Raw genomic sequence first — 16,828 nt, 5'->3', positions numbered from 1 at the left:
AAACATTGAGGAGCCTGCAGAATTCAATAAATAACTTTAAACAGTTAATGTTCAGTATAAGTGCTTGCAGCCCCACATATAGCCATGAAGTATGCCAGACATTGAAATCATGTGCCATATGTTGCGAAGCTGTCTTTCTCCTAAGAAACCTTTACCCTATGCCGGTTCGACTGAGCAGATCTCCAATGGGTGAATTAATAGACCGGCTCAGACACAGTCTTGGAGGAGGACGTTCATTGAGGGCTAAGCGCCATGGTAGTTCCCAGCTTTGAGAACAGCGTTGCCACGTAGGTCTGTATCTCAGTGTCCAAAATGGAGCGTGCCCACAGCCCTTCTTTTTTGTGCCAAATCGAGCAGACTCCCTTAGTGTTGCCCCAAGTTTAAGTACAGTAGCATGCTTCCGTTCCTTCACTATTCTGTATGTCTGTAGGTATGGCTTTGTAGGGGCTATATGTAGGATCAGCGAGTAGGGGTGCGAGGACATCTGCATATTCTTACCGCTATGAGAAGAGATCTGGTGCGGGGTGCCACGTGGGTGGGTCAGCGGCGGACACTGTGAATTTATCTGAAAAACATCTGTCTGCGTGGGTGAAGGCACAGTACTCCGCTTCTGCACTGAGTAGTGAATATCTTCTTCGTGAGGTTTCAACAGGGGCAGTAGGTTTTTTAGATCCCTCTGCATGCACTGGAAATGTTGCGCTATTAATGCCTGGGCCTTCCGTTCCCATCTGTCGATTGCCTCCATTGTGGCTGACCAGCGTTGCTTTGCCTTGGTAGGTAGCGGTTATCAGTAGCTGAACTGAACTCCTCTATAGCACCCGTCTAACCAGGGTAAGGGTTGGAAGTCAGTAAATAGATCTGTGCTAATGGCGTCTGTGAATACTAGCTTCGTGAGCCCTCCTGGGCTCCAAATCTCGGCTCCGGGTAGACTGCAGCTTCCATGTCAGCTCCTGACCATCAGTATGTGAGATAACAAAATATAAAATGAGAGGGCGCTAAAAGCAAGAATAAATACCACACTTAATCTCTAAAAAATTACAGGAGTTTAATAAAAATAATTAAGCATATATATAACAGATAAAAATACTAACATCAAAATTAAAGGGACGTCTCCCTATAAAAAGTTAATCGTAAAAATACCACCAATATATTCCAAAAAATATTAAATGTTAAAATTGCATTTATCATCCGTTGGTATAAAGACCATAGATTATAGTCAGATCGATGTGGGCCACTGGTAATTGCAATAAAATTAATCCGCAAATGTTCAGGGACCAACAGTGGGTAGTGATCCAAAAAATGATTAACAATGTTGCAGAATAGTTTTAGTCACTTTGTGGCAATTCATAAATTGATAAGTGTCTGAGGTTTAAAGACAGTGTTCCACCTTTTATATGCAATTATCGAAGATACTTGTGTATATGTTAGGAAGGGCGCTCCAGGGCGTCTTACCGTTTTCTTCTGTCGGTCAAAAGCAGGCCGCTCAGCTTTTATAGCAAAGGTTCACCCGTGGTGATCAAGTGAAGTTCGAGCTTCCAGGTGAACTCCCACTCGGGTTTAGCCGTCTCACAGCAAGCCGTTCTGACCACACTGGTGGCGGTTTCCTCTTAGTGGTTGAGCACGGTATGTAGCCGTAGTAGTCCGTGTCACTGGCTGGATCTGTACTGACTGAGGTTAACACCTCACTTTGTAACTGTTAGTAACAGCGGCTCCAGGACCAAATTGAAATTATAGCAGCATAAATTATCAAAGAATGTCAATGTGTCCCGCACATAGCGTGTATCACGCGCGGGGTAAAAAGACTAGGTACCTAGTGTCAGTCAGTTGCTCTAAGCAGGATAAGCAACTCTCCTTCTACCTGTCACACCATATATAGAATTAAGATATTTTAGTGCCATCGGAGTCCACGTTTTGGACCTCAAAAGCAAACTAAGTCAGGAGCTCTTGCTATTCACGTCCTGCCATGTTGGTAGCTAGCTCCGCCCCAATTTGTTATTATTTTAACTAGGTAACTATTAAATAGTTCTTAACTATTTAATAGCTATTGTACCTGGTTAAAATAATTACAAAGTTGCCTGTAAAATAAATATTAATCCTAAAATAGCTACAATGTAATTATAATTTATATTGTAGCTATATTAGGATTTATTTTACAGGTAAGTATTTAGCTTTAAATAGGAATAAGTTATTTAATAAGAGTTAATTTATTTCGTTAGATGTAAATTATATTTAAGTTAGGGGGGTGTTAGTGTTAGGGTTAGACTTAGCTTTAGGGGTTAATCCATTTATTATAGTAGCGGTGAGCTCCGGTCGTCAGATTAGGGGTTAATAATTGAAGTTAGGTGTCGGCGATGTTAGGGAGGGCAGATTAGGGGTTAATACTATTTATGATAGGGTTAGTGAGGCGGGTTAGGGGTTAATAACTTTATTATAGTAGCGGTGCGGTCCGCTCGGCAGATTAGGGGTTAATAAGTGTAGGCAGGTGTCGGTGACGTTGTGGGGGGCAGATTAGGGGTTAATAAATATAATATAGGGGTCGGCGGTGTTAGGGGCAGCAGATTAGGGGTACATAGGGATAACGTAGGTTGCGGCGGTGTACGGAGCGGCAGATTAGGGGTTAATAATAATATGCAGGGGTCAGTGATAGCGGGGGCGGCAGATTAGGGGTTAATAAGTGTAAGGTTAGGGGTGTTTAGACTCGGGGTACATGTTAGGGTGTTAGGTGCAGACGTAGGAAGTGTTTCCCCATAGGAAACAATGGGGCTGCGTTAGGAGCTGAACGCTGCTTTTTTGCAGGTGTTAGGTTTTTTTTCAGCTCAAACAGCCCCATTGTTTCCTATGGGGGAATCGTGCACGAGCACGTTTTTGAGGCTGGCCGCGTCCGTAAGCAACTCTGGTATCGAGAGTTGCATTTGCGGTAAAAATGCTCTACGCTCCTTTTTTGGAGCCTAACGCAGCATTTTTTTGAACTCTCGATACCAGAGTTAATTTTATGGTGCGGCCAGAAAAAAGCCAGCGGAGCGTTAACAGCCCATCTACCGCCAAACTCCAAATCTAGGCCTAAGTGTTTTGAAGAGCTGACTGCATCTAGTAAGAATTTTTTTCAAAGAGGGAATTTTTAAGAGTTTGTATTAGTATTTAACCCACAGCTTTTTTAAGCGCCACCTAAATTTTCCAATTTGATACTCCCTGTGTTTTAGTCTGTTGCTCTTTCAAGGAACTTTAACTTTGTTCTTAAAGTTTTAAAGCAGGCTCCGTTTGAGCCATTGCATTCCATAGATATTAATTTGTTATCTTGGAAGGTTTTGTTTCTTATTGCTATCTTTTATGCTCGGAGAGTTTTAGAATTCTCAGCCTTGCAGTGTGATTCACCTTATCTTCTCAGTTCTTTGTTCTAGTTAGGTTTCCTTCCTATGGTGGTACCGGACATATATGTTACTCGGGAAATTGTGATTACTTCTCTATGTCCTCATCCTTCTCATAAAGAATGTTGTTGCTCAACTTGGATGTTGTGCGTGCTTAAAGTTTTAATTACAGGCGACTAGGAATTTCGCCAGTCTTCTGCCCTGTTTGTTTGTTTCTCTGGGAAACATAATTTTCTTTTTCTCTCTGGTTGAGAAGTTCAATTCAGTTGGCTTATGAGACTTCTGGACAGCAGCCTTCTGAGAGGACTACAGCTTATTCTACTAGAGTCTCTTCTTCTTGGGCTTTCAAAATGAAGCTTCTGTGGAAAAGATTGCAAGTCTGCAACTTGGTCTTCTCTGCATACTTTTTCAAAAATTTTTCAAATTTGTTACTTTTGCCTCAGCTGAGGCTTCTTTTGGGAGAAAGGTTCTTCAAGCAGTGGTGCCTTCTGTTTAGGTTACCTGTCTTGTCCCTCCCTAATCATCTGTGTCCTCTAGCTTGGGTATTGGCTCCCAACAGTAATTGATGATGCCGTGGACTCACCATATCTTAGGAAAGAAAACAAAATGTATGCTTACCTGATAACTTTCTTTCTTTTCGGATATGGGGAGTCCACTGCCCCGCCCTTTTTATTAAGACAGTTCTTTTTAACTAACACCTCAGGCACCTCTACACCTTGTGTTACTCCTTTTTCTCCATTTACCTTCGGTCGAATGACTGGGGGTTATGGGAAAGGAAGTGATACTTAACAGTCTTGACTGTGGTGCTCTTTGCCTCCTCCTGCTGGCCAGGAGTGATATTCCCAACAGTAATTGAGGATGCCGTGGACTCACCATATCCGGTAAGAAAGAAATTTATCAGGTAAGCATACATTTTGTTTTTAAAGTATTACATGTTTTTAATGGATGTTCGTATTCTGCTTTTTTTCTAGGCTGTGCTTTAATAAACTAATTGTATTTATTTTCAAATTAGACTTATCTCCAAATATATTTTTATGTTATACCCACAGAGTCTGCCTTACCTGATAACCAAATGATGAATAATCACAAGATTCCACCTAAGGTGATTCATGTGTGTGTGTGTTTTTTCAGTTAAAGGGCCAAAAAAGTTCAATTCAGTTTCTTTCATGATTCAGATAGAGAATAACATTTTTAAAAAGTTTCCTATTTACTTTTATTATCAAATTTGCTTCATTCTCTTGTTATTCTTTGTTGAAGAGATATCTAGATAGGTATGTCTGGAGCACTCTATGACAGGAACCAGTGCTGTCATCTAGTGCTCTTGCTAATGTATTACATTGTTGTAAAACTGCTGCCATATAGTACTGCAGACACGTGCACGTTCCTGAACTTACCTTCCTGCTTTTCAACAAAGGATAACAAGAAAACAAAGAACATTTTAAAATAAAAGTATGTTCTACAAGTAGTCTAAAGTAAAAGTATGCTCTATCTGAATCATAAGAGAACATTTTTCAGTTGAATGTCCCTTTTATTGACTCAGATAGAACATACAATTTTAAAAAGTTTGGTATCTATTGTAAAAAAAAAAAGCAGGTAGGTAGGCTCAGGAGCATACATGCCACTAAAGCACTATATTGTAGCAGTTTTACAAGAATACTTTTAACATTTGCAAAAGCACTCGATGGCAGCAGTGTTTGCTGTCATGTAGTGCTCCTGATGCGTGCCTGCTACCTACCTTTAGATGCTTTTCAACAAAGAATACCAAGAGACAAAGCAATTTTTTAAAATTGTATTATCTGTATGACGAAAGAAAGATTTTCGGTTTCCTGTCTTTTTAAGTGATTGCAGTTTTTGCTTGTTAATGTTGTTAAATGTGCTGTAATTACAGTAGCAGGTAAGAAATGCCTTAGAATTATGTTTCCTCTCCTCCCTCTTTCTCCTTTTCTCTTTCATTGCTTAATTCTTTTTTATTGTATTGTTCCCCTTCTCATGTTTTTTAGATTCTATTTCCTGACTATTGATTTCTCTCTCTCTCTCTCTCTCTCTCTCTCTCTCTCTCTCTCTCTCTCTCTCTTTCTCTTTCTCTTCTCTCTCTCTTTCTCTTTCTCTTCTCTCTCTCTTTCTCTTCTCTCTCTCTTTCTCTTCTCTCTCTTTCTCTCTCTTTCTCTTCTCTCCCTCTCTCTCTTCTCTCTCTTTCTTTTCTCTCCCTCTCTCTCTTCTCTCTCTTTCTTTTCTCTCCCTCTCTCTCTTCTCTCTCTCTTCTCCCTCTCTTTCTCTTCTCTCCCTCTCTCTCTCTCTCTCTCTCTCTCTCTTCTCTCTCTCTTTCTCTCTCTTCTCTCTCTCTTTTCTCTCTCTTTTCTCTCTCTTTTCTCTCTCTCTCTTTTCTCTCTCTCTCTTCTCTCTCTCTTCTCTCTCTCTTTTCTCTCTCTTTTCGCTCTCTTTTCGCTCTCTTTTCTCTCTCTCTCTTTTCTCTCTCTCTCTTTTCTCTCTCTCTCTTTTCTCTCTCTCTCTTTTCTCTCTCTCTCTTTTCTCTCTCTCTCTCTCTTCTTTCTCTCTCTCTCTTCTTTCTCTCTCTCAAATAGCCTTAACGAATAGCAGCGCTATAAGAATACAGTGCAGCAATGCACTACTGGGAGCTAGCTGGTGATTGGTGGTCATATACATATGCCACTTGTCATTGACTCACCATATGTTTTTAGTTAGATCCTAAAAGTGCATTGAACTTACTTTAGCTATGTGTTTAACCGCTTTGCAGTTATATGCAAGACAAAGTGCAATAATAAAATTCTATAACACATTAGAGCATTGTCTTTTTGCAGCTTTATGTCCCTTTAACCTCTCACTCCCTGCCTCCTATTGGTTTAGGATACCAGACACCTTAGCTGCCTGTAATCTTGTAGTATGTTAAAGGGTCTTATAAACTGGCTAAAATTCCTTCTAATTGCCCTTCCACTATTACCCTCATAATAACGTAACATTTAAAACAACACTAAACCAAGTGAGATGGCTACTTTATCAGCTTATTTATAACTGTCCCTAAATGGCATCAGCAAATGATATTAGATATCAGGAAGAACATGTTTTTAAATTTTGGTTAAATAAATTACAATATGGTAGTGCCCATTATGTTTTAGAGACTAAAACTTTATTCTTATTTCCTCAACAATTTAAACAATTTACAAATGTAATTTAAAGACATTAAAAATGTACATTATTTTTAGGCTAATCTTTGCTCTGAATACATCATTATATCTAGCATATAGGACACGATTACGAGTGGAGCGCAAACGTTTGCATGCAAGCTATATCGGGTTTTCAGGATTCTTTGCGCAAAACACATAAAAAATACATTACTAAGTATACTTACGCTTATAATAACACCATCTAATAAATATTATTAAAAAACAATATTGCACACCAAAGTTATAAGGGCTCAAAGAATGTGCCAATTAAAAAGAGTGAAAAAATAAGAAAGACCAGAGATGTGAGATATGAGATACATAAATATACATCTCTAAAGATGGATATGTATGTATATATAAATGTCTATATATGTACATACAGGTATGTATTTATGTATTTACATGTGTAAAGATGTATATACACATATAAACACATAAATACATATGTACACACACACACATATATATATTTCTTTCATGTAATTAGCAAGAGTCCATGAGCTAGTGACGTATGGGATATACATTCCTACCAGGAGGGGCAAAGTTTCCCAAACCTCAAAATGCCTATAAATACACCCCTCACCACACCCACAATTCAGTTTTACAAACTTTGCCTCCGATGGAGGTGGTGAAGTAAGTTTGTGCTAGATTCTACGTTGATATGCGCTCCGCAGCAAGTTGGAGCCCGGTTTTCCTCTCAGCGTGCAGTGAATGTCAGAGGGATGTGAAGAGAGTATTGCCTATTTTGAATGCAGTGATCTCCTTCTACGGGGTCTATTTCATAGGTTCTCTGTTATCGGTCGTAGAGATTCATCTCTTACCTCCCTTTTCAGATCGACGATATACTCTTATATATACCATTACCTCTGCTGATTCTCGTTTCAGTACTGGTTTGGCTTTCTACAAACATGTAGATGAGTGTCCTGGGGTAAGTAAATCTTATTTTCTGTGACACTCTAAGCTATGGTTGGGCACTTTGTTTATAAAGTTCTAAATATATGTATTCAAACATTTATTTGCCTTGACTCAGAATGTTCAACTTTCCTTATTTTTCAGACAGTCAGTTTCATATTTGGGATAATGCATTTGAATTAATCATTTTTTTCTTACCTTCAAAAATTTGACTCTTTTTTCCCTGTGGGCTGTTAGGCTCGCGGGGGCTGAAAATGCTTCATTTTATTGCGTCATTCTTGGCGCGGACTTTTTTGGCGCAAAAATTCTTTTCCGTTTCCGGTGTCATACGTGTCGCCGGAAGTTGCGTAATTTTTTGACGTTATTTTGCCCCAAAGATGTCGGCGTTCCGGATGTGGCGTCATTTTTGGCGCCAAAAGCATTTAGGCGCCAAATAATGTGGGCGTCTGATTTGGCGCTAAAAAATATGGGCGTCGCTTTTGTCTCCACATTATTTAAGTCTCATTTTTTATTGCTTCTGGTTGCTAGAAGCTTGTTCTTTGGCATTCTTTCCCATTCCTGAAACTGTCATTTAAGGAAGTTGATCAATTTTGCTTTATATGTTGTTTTTTTCTCTTACATATTGCAAGATGTCTCACGTTGCATCTGAGTCAGAAGATACTACAGGAAAATCGCCGTCTAGTGCTGGATCTACCAAAGCTAAGTGTATCTGCTGTAAACTTTTGGTAGCTATTCCTCCGGCTGTTGTTTGTATTGATTGTCATGACAAACTTGTTAATGCAGATAATATTTCCTTTAGTAAAGTACCATTGCCTGTTGCAGTTCCGTCAACATCTAAGGTGCAGAATGTTCCTGATAACATAAGAGATTTTGTTTCTGAATCCATAAAGAAGGCTATGTCTGTTATTTCTCCTTCTAGTAAACGTAAAAAATCTTTTAAAACTTCTCTCCCTACAGATGAATTTTTAAATGATTTAAATGAACATCATCATTCTGATTCTGATGACTCTTCTGGTTCAGAGGATTCTGTCTCAGAGGTTGATGCTGATAAATCTTCATATTTATTTAAAATGGAATTTATTCGTTCTTTACTTAAAGAAGTACTAATTGCTTTAGAAATAGAGGATTCTGGTCCTCTTGATACTAATTCTAAACGTTTGGATAAGGTATTTAAAGCTCCTGTGGTTATTCCAGAAGTTTTTCCTGTTCCTAATGCTATTTCTGCAGTAATTTCCAAAGAATGGGATAAATTGGGTAATTCATTTACTCCTTCTAAACGTTTTAAGCAATTATATCCTGTGCCGTCTGACAGATTAGAATTTTGGGACAAAATCCCTAAAGTTGATGGGGCTATTTCTACCCTTGCTAAACGTACTACTATTCCTACGTCAGATGGTACTTCGTTTAAGGATCCTTTAGATAGGAAAATTGAATCCTTTCTAAGAAAAGCTTATCTGTGTTCAGGTAATCTTCTTAGACCTGCCATATCTTTGGCTGATGTTGCTGCAGCTTCAACTTTTTGGTTGGAAACTTTAGCGCAACAAGTAACACATCATGATTCTCATGATATTATTATTCTTCTTCAGCATGCTAATAATTTTATCTGTGATGCCATTTTTGATATTATCAGAGTTGATGTCAGGTTTATGTCTCTAGCTATTTTAGCTAGAAGAGCTTTGTGGCTTAAGACTTGGAATGCTGATATGGCTTCTAAATCAAATCTACTTTCCATTTCTTTCCAGGGTAATAAATTATTTGGTTCTCAGTTGGATTCTATTATTTCAACTGTTACTGGTGGGAAAGGAACTTTTTTACCACAGGATAAAAAATCTAAAGGTAAAAACAGGGCTAATAATCGTTTTCGTTCCTTTCGTTTCAACAAAGAACAAAAACCTGATCCTTCATCCTCAGGAGCAGTTTCAGTTTGGAAACCATCTCCAGTCTGGAATAAATCCAAGCCAGCTAGAAAGGCAAAGCCTGCTTCTAAGTCCACATGAAGGTGCGGCCCTCATTCCAGCTCAGCTGGTAGGGGGCAGGTTACGTTTTTTCAAAGAAATTTGGATCAATTCTGTTCACAATCTTTGGATTCAGAACATTGTTTCAGAAGGATACAGAATTGGTTTCAAGATGAGACCTCCTGCAAAGAGATTTTTTCTTTCCCGTGTCCCAGTAAATCCAGTAAAAGCTCAAGCATTTCTGAATTGTGTTTCAGATCTAGAGTTGACTGGAGTAATTATGCCAGTTCCAGTTCCGGAACAGGGGATGGGGTTTTATTCAAATCTCTTCATTGTACCAAAGAAGGAGAATTCCTTCAGACCAGTTCTGGATCTAAAAATATTGAATCGTTATGTAAGGATACCAACGTTCAAGATGGTAACTGTAAGGACTATCTTGCCTTTTGTTCAGCAAGAGAATTATATGTCCACAATAGATTTACAGGATGCATATCTGCATATTCCGATTCATCCAGATCATTATCAGTTCCTGAGATTCTCTTTTCTGGACAAGCATTACCAGTTTGTGGCTCTGCCGTTTGGCCTAGCTACAGCTCCAAGAATTTTTACAAAGGTTCTCGGTGCCCTTCTGTCTGTAATCAGAGAACAGGGTATTGTGGTATTTCCTTATTTGGACGATATCTTGGTACTTGCTCAGTCTTTACATTTAGCAGAATCTCATACGAATCGACTTGTGTTGTTTCTTCAAGATCATGGTTGGAGGATCAATTTACCAAAAAGTTAATTGATTCCTCAGACAAGGGTAACCTTTCTGGGTTTCCAGATAGATTCAGTGTCCATGACTCTGTCTTTAACAGACAAGAGACGTCTAAAATTGATTGCAGCTTGTCGAAACCTTCAGTCACAATCATTCCCTTCGGTAGCCTTATGCATGGAAATTCTAGGTCTTATGACTGCTGCATCGGACGCGATCCCCTTTGCTCGTTTTCACATGCGACCTCTTCAGCTCTGTATGCTGAATCAATGGTGCAAGGATTACACAAAGATATCTCAATTAATATCTTTAAAACCGATTGTTCGACACTCTCTAACATGGTGGACAGATCACCATCATTTAATTCAGGGGGCTTCTTTTGTGCTTCCGACCTGGACTGTAATTTCAACAGATGCAAGTCTCACAGGTTGGGGAGCTGTGTGGGGATCTCTGACGGCTCAAGGAGTTTGGGAATCTCAGGAGGTGAGATTACCGATCAATATTTTGGAACTCCGTGCAATTTTCAGAGCCCTTCAGTTTTGGCCTCTTCTGAAGAGAGAATCGTTCATTTGTTTTCAGACAGACAATGTCACAACTGTGGCATACATCAATCATCAAGGAGGGACTCACAGTCCTCTGGCTATGAAAGAAGTATCTCGAATTTTGGTTTGGGCGGAATCCAGCTCCTGTCTAATCTCTGCGGTTCATATCCCAGGTATAGACAATTGGGAAGCGGATTATCTCAGTCGCCAAACGTTGCATCCGGGCGAATGGTCTCTTCACCCAGAGGTATTTCTTCAGATTGTTCAAATGTGGGAACTTCCAGAAATAGATCTGATGGCGTCCCATCTAAACAAGAAACTTCCCAGGTATCTGTCCAGATCCCGGGATCCTCAGGCGGAGGCAGTGGATGCATTATCACTTCCTTGGAAGTATCATCCTGCCTATATCTTTCCGCCTCTAGTTCTTCTTCCAAGAGTAATCTCCAAGATTCTGAAGGAATGCTCGTTTGTTCTGCTGGTAGCTCCGGCATGGCCTCACAGGTTTTGGTATGCGGATCTTGTCCGGATGGCCTCTTGCCAACCGTGGACTCTTCCGTTAAGACCAGACCTTCTGTCACAAGGTCCTTTTTTCCATCAGGATCTCAAATCCTTAAATTTAAAGGTATGGAGATTGAACGCTTGATTCTTGGTCAAAGAGGTTTCTCTGACTCTGTGATTAATACTATGTTACAGGCTCGTAAATCTGTATCTAGAGAGATATATTATAGAGTCTGGAAGACTTATATTTCTTGGTGTCTTTCTCATCATTTTTCTTGGCATTCTTTTAGAATACCGAGAATTTTACAGTTTCTTCAGGATGGTTTAGATAAGGGTTTGTCCGCAAGTTCCTTGAAAGGACAAATCTCTGCTCTTTCTGTTCTTTTTCACAGAAAGATTGCTATTCTTCCTGATATTCATTGTTTTGTACAAGCTTTGGTTCGTATAAAACCTGTCATTAAGTCAATTTCTCCTCCTTGGAGTTTGAATTTGGTTCTGGGAGCTCTTCAAGCTCCTCCGTTTGAACCTATGCATTCATTGGACATTAAATTACTTTCTTGGAAAGTTTTGTTCCTTTTGGCCATCTCTTCTGCCAGAAGAGTTTCTGAATTATCTGCTCTTTCTTGTGAGTCTCCTTTTCTGATTTTTCATCAGGATAAGGCGGTGTTGCGAACTTCTTTTGAATTTTTACCTAAAGTTGTGAATTCCAACAACATTAGTAGAGAAATTGTGGTTCCTTCAATATGTCCTAATCCTAAGAATTCTAAGGAGAAATCGTTGCATTCTTTGGATGTTGTTAGAGCTTTGAAATATTATGTTGAAGCTACTAAATCTTTCCGAAAGACTTCTAGTCTATTTGTTATCTTTTCCGGTTCTAGAAAAGGCCAGAAAGCTTCTGCCATTTCTTTGGCATCTTGGTTGAAATCTTTAATTCATCTTGCCTATGTTGAGTCGGGTAAAACTCCGCCTCAGAGGATTACAGCTCATTCTACCAGGTCAGTTTCTACTTCCTGGGCGTTTAGGAATGAAGCTTCGGTTGATCAGATTTGCAAAGCAGCAACTTGGTCCTCTTTGCATACTTTTACTAAATTCTACCATTTTGATGTATTTTCTTCTTCTGAAGCAGTTTTTGGTAGAAAAGTACTTCAGGCAGCAGTTTCAGTTTGAATCTTCTGCTTATGTTTTTCATTAAACTTTATTTTGGGTGTGGATTATTTTCAGCAGGAATTGGCTGTCTTTATTTTTATCCCTCCCTCTCTAGTGACTCTTGTGTGGAAAGATCCACATCTTGGGTAGTCATTATCCCATACGTCACTAGCTCATGGACTCTTGCTAATTACATGAAAGAAAACATAATTTATGTAAGAACTTACCTGATAAATTCATTTCTTTCATATTAGCAAGAGTCCATGAGGCCCGCCCTTTTTTGTGGTGGTTATGATTTTTTTGTATAAAGCACAATTATTCCAATTCCTTATTTTATATGCTTTCGCACTTTTTTATCACCCCACTTCTTGGCTATTCGTTAAACTGAATTGTGGGTGTGGTGAGGGGTGTATTTATAGGCATTTTGAGGTTTGGGAAACTTTGCCCCTCCTGGTAGGAATGTATATCCCATACGTCACTAGCTCATGGACTCTTGCTAATATGAAAGAAATGAATTTATCAGGTAAGTTCTTACATAAATTATGTTATATATATATATATATATATATATATATATATATATATATATATATATATATATATAGTGTGCATTGGAGCCCTTTGCAGTTAAGTATATGATAACATGTAAAATCATATTTATGCAATAATTATTTTTAATAAAGTGTTGAAATGTATTTAAATATTTCACATTCCAATGTTCTGCACATAGCAGGATATGTTCTTTGTATTTTTAAATAGATGTTTCTATATATAGCTGTATATATCTATACCTTTATATACTTATATATAGGTATAGATATATAATGTACCAAAATACTATCAGATATATATATATATATATATATATATATATATATATATGTATTTTTGAATAAATATAACATATTCTTCTATGTGAAGAACATTGGAATGTGAAATATTCATCTCTTCATGACGGGTTAGCGAACATGAGAACATGAATTTGGGTTAGCACGCATGAAGGTTTTTTTTCCACTTTTTTTTCTCCATTGACTTCTATGGGGTAATAAGTTATCACATGCGCTAAATTCTAATTGCACTAGAAGTAAGCTGTTTGCGTCCGTCTGGTTAGCACATGAGTGATAACTCTTTACTTTCAACTTGTAATACAAACGCATCCCGACGCGTGTAAAAAGTTTACTTCTAGCACAATTAGCGCTCTAGCGAAAGCGGTAAATAGCACTTCACTCATAATCTGGCCCATAGTGTTTAATGTCCCATAAAGAGAATCAACATGCACTTTATTATTTTGTATTTTACTTACAGTTTTGTGTTACATTTTTCTGTTTCAAGCTTAAGAAAAAACAGAAGGTGGTGAGGCTAAAACAGAGGTAAGGAAGAGAGCTAAACAGGCACAGTGTTGAAGATAGACGAGGAAGCTGTAATAATAACCTCCTTCTCTTTTAGGCATCGTAGGAGGAAAAGAGTTTCACATCCTCAGCAGCACAAAGTACCGCTGACAACTCCACTCCACAAACCTATAGCAGAGCCAGTTGCATCAACTCTGCCTCCTGATGTGCTTTACATGCTGCAGAGTGTCAGGTAAGTGCTGTGTTACTCTTCTCTCCAATTCTATTATGGGGATCTCTGAAAAAAAAACTCTCTTTCAACTCTCCCTATAGAAGAGTTGGAAATTTAGCTGTGATACTGCAGCAGTGAGATATTAGTTTCATAAGCAGGTTTGAATCCAGGACATTGAGCCTGCCATTTTGATTTGTATTATACCTGATAACTTCACAGGCATGTTGCTAGTGTAAACTTGAGGTAAAGTTGGGATAAGCTACATCTTTGTTGGGTTAAAGCAAGAAAATAGGAGGGGATTGTGCATTTCTGGTGTTCCTGGTGGTCTTAACTGGTGTTAGTTTCAAAACATTTCTTTAGTGATCCATAGGTATAATACGGTGCATTAGCTAGGCAATACAGTATTGCCCCTTGCTTTCCTATATGCCCTTTTAGCAGTTATGTTAACTAGTCCAATAAAGATCAGAATCCTTTAAAAAGGTTTATCTAATTATTTTTCTACAAAACACATTAAAGTATGTGGGAATTTTTTACTTAGATCATTTGATAAAGGAATGTGATCAATCCCCTAGTTTTTAAAGAATGTCATGTTTGTTAAGCAAATAATTTTCTTTGATAAAATGGTTAGAGTCATAACGTGAGATTACACTCCAGTCCACTAGGAGGAGGCAAAAAAAACCCTACATACCAGCACTTTAATCTCTCCCACTCTCCCAGAATCCCTCAGTCATTTGTTGCCCACAAAATAACATGAGGTGAATTCAGAAGGGCTGATCTGAGTACAGTAGTCACAGGTGTTAGAAGTCATTATTTGCTATAATTCCTCCCTGTTACCCTAAAGGTACGAAAATGGAGCAGATTGGTGTAGCTCATGTCTCTGGAACATCAACTGGAGGATTGGGGAGCAGATCACTTTAGGCCCCTCAAACTACTGCTTGATTTGGGTCACAGTGATCAGGGGTCTGATTCTCAGCAAAGCTGTACGCCTGGGGGTTCTATTGAATCATCCCCAAAATTCTAGGACTATATTTAGTTTGGTAAATCTGAGCTGTTGGCTGCCATGCGGCCTCCAGTTAAATGCAGATACATGTGATCCTTCACCAGCCTTTAGCTCATCAGGGTCCTCGCTAAGGAGTATCCTGTCTAGATCCCAGCAGTGAAGCTGGTTACATTGTAATCAGACGATTCCTCTTTTGAGGATGGTTTTTCTTAGACTCAAGAACCCCCCAGATGCTGTTGGGGATGATGTGACCTCTAATTTCAGGCTAGAGTATATAGATGCTTTGTTACATGAAGTGTTCATATCTTTTTAGGTAGATGATTCTCCCACTCCTGAAAAGCCAACTACAAAGAAGAAAGATACATTTAAGTCTGCTCCTAAGCAACCCTCTTCCTTCCGTGTGTCTGAGTCAGTTGCTGAATTGATAACCAAGGAATGGAACAGGCTTTGAGTGCCTTTTTTCCCATCTGTCAAATTCAAGGCCATATTCCCGCTGCCACCATCCAAGTTTGAGGTGTGGGAAGCAGTCCCTAAAGTGGATAATTCCTATAGAGGATAATATTTATTTTAACGACCCAATGGACAGGAGCTTGAATGTTTCCAATGGCAGTTCTTTAAGCTGGTGGGATTGCTATTTCTAGTTACTTCAGTCTGGTTTTACGGCCTCTCAGAGCTTTTATCTGGAGACACATCCTTGAAGAAGATTCAGGATCTTATATCTTAAGTCTCAGTCTGCAGATATGGTTTTTTAGAACAAACCATTGTGGCTTCCCTTTCACAGTAAAAACCACCATTGGTAAGGGAGCGTTTCTACCATAGGACAAAAAGACGATGGGTAAGAATAGGCCTTTCGGATGTTATCAAACCTTTCAGCACTCTAAGTCTCAAAATACTAAGTTATCCTCAACCTAGTGATAGGGGTCAACCAAGACATCCTGGAGGGTTAGTTCATACTGGTTCAAGTTGAAGCAGGACAATAAGTCTACTCCTGCCTCCAAGTATACATGTAGGTGTGGCCATACACTTCGCATGAGGTTCAGATAATACTTTTTTTTGGAGGCATGGGAGAGGTTTATAAAAAACCCTTGAGTGTTAGAACGTGTATCTCGGGGATACCGAATCAGCAATTTTTAATTGCATAGCAGACATAGAGAAAAAGGGAGTTATTGTCCTGGTACCCATATCATATCTAATTTATTGTCCCAAAGAATGAGGGTACATTTTATCCTATTATGGATCTCAAATATCTAAACAGGGTCAGCCCATCTCAAGTGGTCCAATATTTGTCAAGTTGGTTGCTTGACCATTTTACATTTTCTAATATTTTTTGGAGTGGTTACTTCTGTGTATTGGTATTTCAAAACCACAATTTTTTAAATTTAATTTTACTTGGTTTAACCATAGTGGCCATCTTTGTGTCATGGGGCATGACAAATTTTGGTTATACAGATGCTTATGGATGGTCATAGCTCCTTGTAACAAAAACTGATGTCTAGAGCACATTACAAGGTACATGTACATATATAAACCTTTTGCACAATCTTATTACTTAGCACTTACGTCCTTATGTAATGGGAAGGATTCATTTCTCCGCTCTAGATAAGTGTAGTGTGTACGCTCACTAATTTAGGTTTGAGATTTCTGCTATATTTTATGGGGGCGAGAGAGCACAATTTCTCTTGTTAAGTGTATCCAGTCCACGGATCATCCATTACTTGTGGGATATTCTCCTTCCCAACAGGAAGTTGCAAGAGGATCACCCACAGCAGAGCTGCTATATAGCTCCTCCCCTCACTGCCATATCCAGTCATTCTCTTGCAACTCTCAACTAAGATGGAGGTCGTAAGAGGACTGTGGTGTTTTATACTTAGTTTATTTCTTCAATCAAAAGTTTGTTATTTTTAAATGGTACCG

At 38.8% G+C, this 16,828-nt stretch overlaps 1 protein-coding gene across 3 annotated transcripts in view; it reads left to right on the top strand.

Moving 5' to 3' along the window:
* The window catches only part of LOC128663560 (patatin-like phospholipase domain-containing protein 6), a 453,640-nt gene that overhangs the window by 84,890 nt on the left and 351,922 nt on the right, over nt 1–16,828 (top strand). For all 3 annotated transcript variants that reach the window (XM_053717940.1, XM_053717939.1, XM_053717938.1), the window contains exons 3-5: nt 4,415–4,467; nt 13,687–13,724; nt 13,801–13,935. In XM_053717940.1, coding sequence (XP_053573915.1) covers nt 4,415–4,467; nt 13,687–13,724; nt 13,801–13,935 — 226 coding nt within the window. The remainder of the gene's footprint in view (nt 1–4,414; nt 4,468–13,686; nt 13,725–13,800; nt 13,936–16,828) is intronic.

The sequence above is a fragment of the Bombina bombina genome, chromosome 6 (genome assembly GCF_027579735.1).
Source record: "Bombina bombina isolate aBomBom1 chromosome 6, aBomBom1.pri, whole genome shotgun sequence".
In the NCBI taxonomy this organism is placed as follows: Eukaryota; Metazoa; Chordata; class Amphibia; order Anura; family Bombinatoridae; genus Bombina; species Bombina bombina.
Note: the sequence above shows the minus strand (reverse complement) of the source record. Positions and strands in the feature narration are given on the sequence as shown.